Source organism: Rhinatrema bivittatum, chromosome 6 (genome assembly GCF_901001135.1).
Source record: "Rhinatrema bivittatum chromosome 6, aRhiBiv1.1, whole genome shotgun sequence".
NCBI classification, from domain to species: domain Eukaryota; kingdom Metazoa; phylum Chordata; class Amphibia; order Gymnophiona; family Rhinatrematidae; genus Rhinatrema; species Rhinatrema bivittatum.
Window position 1 is genome coordinate 352,373,421 of NC_042620.1, and position 9,015 is coordinate 352,382,435.

At 50.1% G+C, this 9,015-nt stretch overlaps 1 protein-coding gene and 1 long non-coding RNA gene across 4 annotated transcripts; one reads left to right on the forward strand and one right to left on the reverse strand.

The window, feature by feature from the left end:
• Positions 1-2,752: 2,752 nt before the first annotated feature.
• Positions 2,753-4,329, reverse strand: LOC115094600. Its single transcript, XR_003857591.1, has 2 exons — positions 4,274-4,329; positions 2,753-3,504 (listed from the first exon to the last, which is right to left on the reverse strand). It is a non-coding gene; the product is annotated as an uncharacterized LOC115094600 (long non-coding RNA).
• SOWAHD (sosondowah ankyrin repeat domain family member D) lies at positions 3,499-8,097 on the forward strand. Of its 3 annotated transcripts, none has more exons than XM_029607826.1 (2): positions 3,499-3,846; positions 4,567-8,097. In XM_029607826.1, the coding sequence occupies exon 2, from the start codon at positions 4,666-4,668 to the stop codon at positions 5,569-5,571; it is 906 nt and encodes a 301-aa protein (XP_029463686.1). In that variant the 5' UTR covers positions 3,499-3,846; positions 4,567-4,665; the 3' UTR covers positions 5,572-8,097. The 3 variants fall into 3 exon arrangements, with proteins under 3 accessions (XP_029463686.1, XP_029463684.1, XP_029463685.1); XM_029607824.1 differs by having other exon boundaries at positions 3,499-3,786; XM_029607825.1 differs by lacking the exon at positions 3,499-3,846 and adding an exon at positions 3,883-4,299.
• Positions 8,098-9,015: the final 918 nt, after the last annotated feature.

The window sequence follows — 9,015 nt, forward strand, 5'->3', positions numbered from 1 at the left end:
GCACTGGTCCCGGCTGGCGACCTGTGCGTCTCCTCGAGCTTCAGAGACTGGAAACTTTTAAAAAGATTTCTACCTTACCTTGTCCCGGCGCTTCCCGGTTTCGTTCCGGGCGGTCTCCGGCTGCGGGGGGAGAGGGAAAATATCTTCACCGCCACACTCGAGGTTGCACCCGCTGCCTCTCAGCCTCACCCGATGTCAGGGGCTAGGTCCCCGCCGAAGGTCAGCCGCCGGACCAAGGCTTACCTCCGAGGGATCGCGGAAATCACCTCGGGAATCTTGACTGAGGGAGGGACCCAACAGGTGTCACCGCAGGAGAACGGGGCTAGTCTGTAGAGGTAAGATTTCTTCTTAATTTGGATTTCTTTGGTAAAATTTACTCTAACTCTGTGCTAGCGTGCATAGAGTCCCTAACTGCTATGGAGACGGAAAATACTGCACTTCCTGCAGGGGTTTAGGTACTAGGGCTGATGTCAGATTGAAATCTGATCCGTCTCCAACTGCTATCAGTACACTATACACATTGGTCGTGAGTCCATCTGCTACACGCTAGGAACATAAGAACATAAGAAAATGCCATACTGGGTCAGACCAAGGGTCCATCAAGCCCAGCATCCTTTCTCAAACAGTGGCCAATCCAGGCCATAAGAACCTGGGAAGTACCCAAAACCTAAGTCTATTCCATGTTACCATTGCTAATGGCAGTGGCTATTCTCTAAGTGAACTTAATAGCAGGTAATGGACTTCTCCTCCAAGAACTTATCCAATCCTTTTTCAAACACAGCTATACTAACTGCACTAACCACATCCTCTGGCAACAAATTCCAGAGTTTAATTGTGCGTTGAGTAAAAAAGAACTTTCCCATGGCCACATCTATCTTTTTGCTGTAGTCACACTTTACACGCATCAGTGTGACGATGCATGCGTGGGATTCATTCCAGAAGGACTCCCACGTAATCAGATTCATAACGGTGGAAGGGGGTAACAGGGGAGCTTTAAGCACTAACATAGAAACATAGACATGACGGCAGAAGAAGACCAAACGGCCCATCCAGTCTGCCCAGCAAGCTTTCGCACTTTTTTTTTCTCTCACATACTTATCTGTTTCTCTTGGCTCTTAGTAACCTTTTTTATTCTATTTCCCTTCCACCCCCGCCATTAATGTAGAGAGCAACTCATAAGAACATGCCATACTGGGTCAGACCAAGGGTCCATCAAGCCCAGCATCCTGTTTCCAACAGTGGCCAATCCAGGCCATAAGAACCTGGCAATTACCCAAAAACTAAGTCTATTCCATGTTACCGTTGCTAGTAATAGCAGTGGTTATTATCTAAGTCCTTTAATACACGTTTTCCAGGGTTTCGTGCACTGGGGGAAAGATTACTTTCAAGGCCCTTTGCATTGCTTAACTTAAGTACCAATATTGTATATATTTACAGTGATAATCTCAGCATTGACAATTGACAATATATTTACAATATATACAACTCATCATCAATGAATAGAGAATCAAACAAAATATATACGGGCCGATACAGTAAGGAGCGGTAGGAAGAGCTGCGTTAGTGCCGGGCACACCCACGTTTGCCGCACGCACAGTCCGGCTCACCTATCGCTCGATACTGTATTTAAATAGCTTGCAAATGCAAGCCGCGTCCAAGAAGCGTTAGGCCCGCGCAACCCATTTTACTGTATAGGCGCTTTATACAGCACCTATACAGTATCCTGGGTGAAATGACAGGTACCAGGAAGTGGATGGTCCTCTCTCCCTCCCTCCCTTCCGAAGGGAGGCGCAGGGAAAAAGTTAAAACAAAAGTGAATAAAGAGTAATAAAAGTAAACTTACTGGCAGGAGCCGGCGGGCGCGCATTCATTGAGGAAGGCGGGAGCCGGCGGCAAAAGCAGCCTCCAACAGCCCCCGCCGGCAGCGAATGAATGCACGCCTATAGAAACGTCGTGACATCACGCCTTGAGCGCCCAAATTGCACAGGTGTATACAGGCGTGCATTCAATCGCCGCCGGCAGGGGCTGTTGGAGGCTGCTTTCGCCGCCGGCTCCCTCCGGCTCGATGAACGCGCGCCCGCCGGCTCCCGCCAGTAAGTTAACTTTTATTACACTTATTCCCTTTTGTTTTAACCCAGCTTCACGCAAGGAACAGAAGTTACAATTGTTCCTGCCGACAGTTAAGAAACGCGTTTGCAAGAAGAAAGGAAACTTTTTTTTTGCAAGACTGGGGCAGAGCTGGGTTGCAGCTCCGGAGAGCCCGGGGGGATTGACCCGTCAATTTGAGAGGACTGGGCTGCCCCGGAGACCGGCACCCATGGACACGGCCAGGGCTGGTGAGCGGGGGCTGGGGGAAAGTTTGCCGCCTACCCTTACCCCTGCCTCTAACGCAGGGGTAAGGGTAGGCGGTAAGTTAGCAGGTTAAACGCGCGGGAAAAGTGCAGGTTTAAAAAGCGATAATCGGGGCGCGGGTTACTGTATGGGAGGGAATAGCTAATCCGATCGTTTACATCTCATATACATGCCGCGGGCGGAAAGGGTTACCCGTTGAGTTAAAGAGGCGGTAAGGATGGGTTAAAGGGGATAGTGAATCGCTGGTTGGGCTAACGCGGGTTAGAAGCAGGGTAACCGCGGGTTAGAAGCAGGGTAACCGCGGCCGCACTTTACTGTATTGGCCTGATTGTGAGAAGCGTGAATTACCACAACAGTCATCTCTCCATCTGTGCAAAAGAAAGTGACACATACAAAAAACTGATTAACAGCTCATAAGTATAGAAAAAGCATCACAGTATCATGGGAGCAGTTTCAGAGACTTCAGATACAGTTAGAGACACAATTCATATAAACAAAATACTTCAATCAGGGGTCCTTGGATTTTTTTTTTTTCGGTTATGTAAGTGCTGAAACATTTGTCAATCCACGCTATGCAAAATGCTAACCATGTCTCTATATAAAACAATCTTAAAAGTGCACTCCCCCAATGCTCTGTAGCCTGTACTAGTGTAGCCCAGCCCATTTGTCTGCTTTTCAGCACAGCGCGTGTGCATGCATAAAGAGGATTTCGTCCATACAAAAACCGCTCTGAAATCTTGTATTTCTTCTTGTGCAGAAGTGGGTGAGGGGAGGGGTAAAGAGAGGGCGGGTTCGGCCTTGCAGTTTCCTCCTCCTCCTTTCCATTTCCAGCTCATGCAGAGCAGGGCTGAGAACTGGCACCAGGAGCCCTTCATTTGCAGCTACTGGAGATTCCTCCTCTCCCCGCCCCCAGTCATTGCAGGGAGAGTCCTGGGCGGGGAATTGCACCAAGGCGCCTTTCCGAAGTCTGCAAGCATGGGCTCTAAACGCGGCCGCTAGGTGTCGCTGGTGCACGATGGCTCTACCGCCCCCACCCCAAGGGCCTTCTCCATTATTTTTATGAGGCGGGAGCTTTAAATGCTGAAAGAGTCACGCAAGCTTCTTATCCGGGGCTTGACAGGTGGACGTGGTATGCAAAGTGCTCCGAGCATCCTGTATGAAGGAAGCGGTATAGCCATGTTAATAAATTAATTAGCCAGAAAGAACTATTGCAAAACTTCCTTCAACGAAGAAACTGCAAGCATAGGCTCCACCTCTCAAGTCAGACAGAAAAGCGGAAGCAAAACGAGTGAAGAACGGAACATTCTAGTAGGGTGGAGATAATTTCTTTATAATAAGGATACCCGGCAAGTGATTTTTTTCCCCTTCATTACCAAAACATTCTTAAGTTTTAAAAAGGAATCAACGATTGTGACTTCCAAAAAGCATCTTAGGGTAAGTTATTTTTGAGCGGCTGATGGGGACGGCCACCCTGCACCACCTCGCGTTGCTTAGGTAAATATTCTTTCACTCTTCGGTACAGTTCTCAAGCCGCGGACGACTGCCTCAACCCCCCGAAAGGAACAAAAAAAAAAAATGGGGGTGGGGGGGTGGATCATTGCTTCAAAGGAACTTGAATCCTGTAAACCGCTTTGCAGGGTCTCAATACCGCGAACGCTTGTGTGCGGCTTTTGTAGCCACAGAGAATAATTCGGTAGCTCAAGTCCGGGCCAGGCTGCCGATCTCCGGTTGCCGTGCGCTGCCGCTCCGGCCGCGCGCAAAGCAGGTGCAGGAGCCCCGGGGCGTGAACTCCCGCGGGTCACGTGGTGGGGGTTGATGAGCTTCTCCCCCCAGCCTGAGGCCACCCTCGCGCTTCCAGGGGACCGGAGCCTCCCCTTGTGAAAGGGCAACTGGAAAGCCTTCCCAGGAGGAGTTCTCTCACTTTCGATCTCGTCAGGGCCAGAAGCGGTAGGAGGGGGGACCGTCTTGGGATCAGGGTATAAAAAAAAAAAAAAAGGAACAGGAAGATAAGTGATCGCCCCCACCCCTAACTTTAAAATGTAAATCAATTAACCTACCGCGGCGTTGTTTGTGCTGCTGATGTAGTGGGGGAGGGCAGCGGCCGGAGCGTTTCCGAGGGCTACAAAGTGAAAGCGCGCCTGCTCTCCGCCGATCTGTGTGTAACGGAGGGAGAGGCTCTACGCGCCGCTGACGGTCCCTCTTTTCTTGTTGCAGGAAGCGGAGATCCCCTGGAGGAGGAGGGGGAGAGTTGCCCTCGCCGGACCTAGAGCGGGTGAACCATGCGAGCGGCGAGCCCGGGCCCCTGAGGTCGACATGGAGCAGGTGGGCCCCGCGTCCCTGGGGCCACAGAGCGACCACTCCCCCCGCCTGGAAGTTAGAGCCAACGGCGGCATCGACACCATCCGGAGGGCGCCGGCTAAGTCCGCCCGGGAGAGCTTGCGGGGCTCGGGGCGATGGTGTCGGGAGGGCGGCGCGGAGCCGGCGGCAGCCGATCGCGGTTCCCCGACTTCTTCCCCGGGCAGCCTCAGCCTGAGGCGGCGGGGACTGCGGCGAAGTCTGCTGGCCGGGCTCTGGATCACGGCGGCGGCGGCGGTGCCGCCCCCGGGGAAAGCCGAGGAAGCGGAGGACGAGCAGGAGGAGGCCGCCTGGCTGGCCCTGGAGCCCGCCGAACACGAGTGGATGCTGGCGGCGGCCGAGGGCGACTACGCGGGCCTGGAGGAGCGGCTGCGCGCCGACCCCAGCCTGGTCTCCCGGCGGGACTTCGTCACTGGCTACTCGGCGCTGCACTGGCTGGCCAAGCACGGCCGCCACGAGGACCTGATCCGCTTGCTCGACTTCGCCCGCGGCCGGGGCCTGCCGCTGGACGTGGACGCGCCGGCCCGCGGGGGCCTGACCCCGCTGCACCTGGCCGCTGCGCAGGGCCACGACTTGCTGCTCAAGGTCCTGATCGGGGCCTTCGGCGCCGACGTGCACCGGCGCGACCATAGCGGCCGCCGGGCCTGGCAGTACTTGCGGGCCGGGGCGCCCCCCGAGCTGCGCGAGCTGGCCGGCGCCCCCGAGCGGGACGAGGAGGCGGAAGGGAGCCTGGCGGCCCTCAACAGCAACAACAACTGCCGCCGCCGCCAGGGTCACGGCGAGACCGAGCCGGGGCCGCCCGCCGGGCTCCCCGCCCTGCGCGCTTTCCTCGGCCGGGCACTCTCCGTCTTCCGGAGCCGCTGAGCTCCTCCGGGACTGCGCCCTGCTCTCCCTACAACAGAAGCACCGGACAGTGGTCGATTTGTAGCAGCAAAGCAGCTCGTTTTGCCCTCACTTATATCTCCTCATCATCGTGTTGCCTTTCTACACTGGTTTGGGTTGTAGTCAAGAAACATGGTGTATACATTTTTTTTTTTTTAATTTGGTAATCGGTAGAACTATAGGAGCTGGTTGTCCAGGCAGAACTTTCTGAAATGCATATGTGTACTCGGGCTCTTGCACTTTAATCCCTCCAAAGTAACCCTGGCAATATCTTCTGGGACCTCCTCGACCTGTCCTGAGAATTCGCTGTTGCAGGACCCCGACGCACAGACTTGAAAATGGAAAGGACCACAAATGCAGTTCGTAGAAGGAGGAAGTATTTTGTGTGCTTGCTCACACTAAAATTAGTTAAAAGAAGAAGCTGGCTTTCTTCAGGGGCAGTACTAACAGATTGCACCGTTAAACATTTCTCAGTCTTTGCAGAGTTCTCCTACTCTAGCTGTTTTGTTTGTTCAAGGTTAAGTTTATATTGTTGCAGTTATTGTGTGACTGTTTACTTATGGGTTTATTGTTCAGTTTGTGCCTATATGCACTGACAAGATATCCTTAATCAACCCTGGAATCTCCTGGTCCTAATATGGGTCAAAAGACAGCTCATGCAAACCAGGAAGCCATAAGAATATGTTGCACACAGATTATGAAACCATTTTTTTTCCGGTGGTACTAATGAAAGACTATGGTATGGGGGAAATCCAGTAAAAGTGCTTCTGTACCTACTAACAACTATTCTATGGTCTAAAATGCATTTTTTAAAAATTGTACAGAATTGAGATGACATTTTTTTTTGTTATGAAAAAGATATTGCTTGCTCTGTATCTAAGGAACTGGCACTTTTTGTCTTTTAAAATGCTGTGAAGAATGTTCTCAAATCAGAACTTGATTATTTAGCTTAGCAGATGGCTACAGCAAAAATAAGTCTTTTAAAAGTTTGTTCTACTGCTTACCACAGGGTTAAATCTTATCACCTTTGCTCCAGCAAACCAAACGCTCCTTTCTTTACACTGCTTTATCTGCCCTCATTTACTAGGTTACAACACGGCTCCTTAAAACAATTATGTTTGTGTTCAATTTTTAAGTAGAACTTCAGAAAGCTCTAAAAAAAAAAACAAAAAACAAAACCCTGTAAAACTTCTGTAACTTTTTTGTTTCTGTAAATTGAAAATCATACTAAACAAGCCAAAACCATAATGGAATTGAATATTTGGCAGCAATGTTGCAGATGTTTTGCCTGAATCTCTTAGGAGCAGATTCACTAACCAAGCCTGTCCTGAGATAAATTTGCATATTCTAAGGTACCATGGTAGGCACATTTCTCATGCATATTCATTGTGGGTATTCTGAAAACCAGCTCAGGGACCGGGACAGGTTTGGGAAGACTCTGTGCTGAGGAGTTTTAACTCTTTAGCGTGCCTGCTAAAAGCGGCCTAGTTGCTAAGATAATGATATGCAAAGTTTGCACAGGCTAAAGGGAGCATAAGCCTTTCCCCATGTGTACAGTGTGCATATCAGCCCTCCTTCCCCCGCCATTACTGTGGGGGAGGGGGGAATTCTGTCAGTCCACCACTTCCTCCTGCCCTGACACACAAGGAACACCTCCCAAGAGTATGTGGTAATCACTGGATGCCCCAATTAGAGAGGGGCTTATTAATTGTTGACTGAGAAGAAAACCTAGAAAGTGACCTGTTTGGAATATTACCGTGCTGGCCAGCAGATGGACGCTTTATATGTAGACCTCTGCACTACTCAGGTATTATAGCCTTTTTCACAGAAGAGAAAAGGAACTTTTTATACTTGCTGTCTACTCTGGCTGTGCCATATCTTAAACCTGATTTACTCAGTTTTATCCCGATAGATGCTGCTAGCTCTTTTTTTTTTTACTTTTAAATCAGTAATGCTGAAAATTGTGGGTCAGCCCGCAAAACTAAACTTCCTGAAGTGACTTTCATCTTGTGCCTGTGCTGTACGGTTCTTGAAACGGTGCTTCCTCCTCATCTCTCTTATTTTGATACTGTAACAGTGTGTGATTGAGCTGTTCCTTTTGCAGCCTCAGAGGTTAAACAGCTACATATGTCTACTCCAGAAATAGTCCCCCGTCCCCCCCAAGGGCAGGTCCGTGCCCTTCAAATCTATGCTAGTTAATGAAAAGCTATTCTTCAAAGGAAACTTCCATTTCAGGAAAGCTGTGAAATAAAAGGCACTCAAAGATAACTGAGCTGCTTTATATGTGGGCATCTTATGAATATGTAGTTTGTTGTGCTGAAAATAGTAATTCTATGTGATATGGTAAAGGGTGTATGTTCTGCTTTAACAGCGTGGGCTTGTAGGACAAGAAGCAGAGACTGCATCAAAGTGAGGAATCAAGGAACTATGTTTTTGTATTTTTGTACCAATTTCTTCATCTACCTTTACTGTACTGTTTTGGATTAAAAGGAAAACTTTAGTTCAGTGCAGCCGTATTCATGTTTTATTTGACATCTACTGCAGTTCTGATATGGTTTGCAGGAAACTAGGGCTCCTGCTATTTTGCTGGGCTACTGCTGTCAAATCTTGCTCCTTCCTATGGCATTGCAGGAGGGGGGGGGGGGTTCTGTCACAGCCCCCTGCCACTGCCAGGTGCTGGCATGCATTCCTCTTCCAGCCCCTGGGCCACCGAACCAGGCAGTGCGCATTACCAGTGTCACAGGATGCGACGGTGTCGGAAAGTGGGAGCGCAATGGGAGGTGAGATTAGGTAAGCAGGAGCGAGGGAGGGGGTCAGTAAGGTGGGGAGGGATAAGATAGGATGAAGATGGCTGGAGACGAGTGAGAAAAAGAAACATAAAAAGGGGGGGAAAAACAGGTGGTAGTGAGAGCAGGATCCTCAAGAGTCAGAAGAGCAAGGCATGAAAAAGTGAGAAAACAACTGGTAAAGGGGAAAACATTCTGGCAGAGTGGAAAATATTTAATTAAAAAGGAACATTGGTTTTGCATATAGAGCTTGCAATTTACTGAAAAATAGCTTCCCCCGCCCCCCTCCCCCCTCATTGGTGCCAAGAGCAGTTGTTCTGTGAAACAATCATTCATGGCAGCTAGGAACTTAACTTCCCTCATGAGACATTCACCAAATTGATTTTGGGGTAATTAAAATCGCCCATTATTCGCGGGGGCGATGCAGTAAGGTCTTGGATTGAGTGCCCGTTTCCCAGACGTGCTCATAGCCACCTTTCCTGGGCGCCCATGTAATATTTTAATGAGCTGCCGCATTAAGGAAGAATTATGCGCCCCTAATGCTCAGATTCATCGGGGTCCCAGGAGAGGTGGCTGTGCGCCCACACCTGCAACGGATGCTCAATACAAGCATCCACTTTTTCCCCGCTTCCGGTCCGTT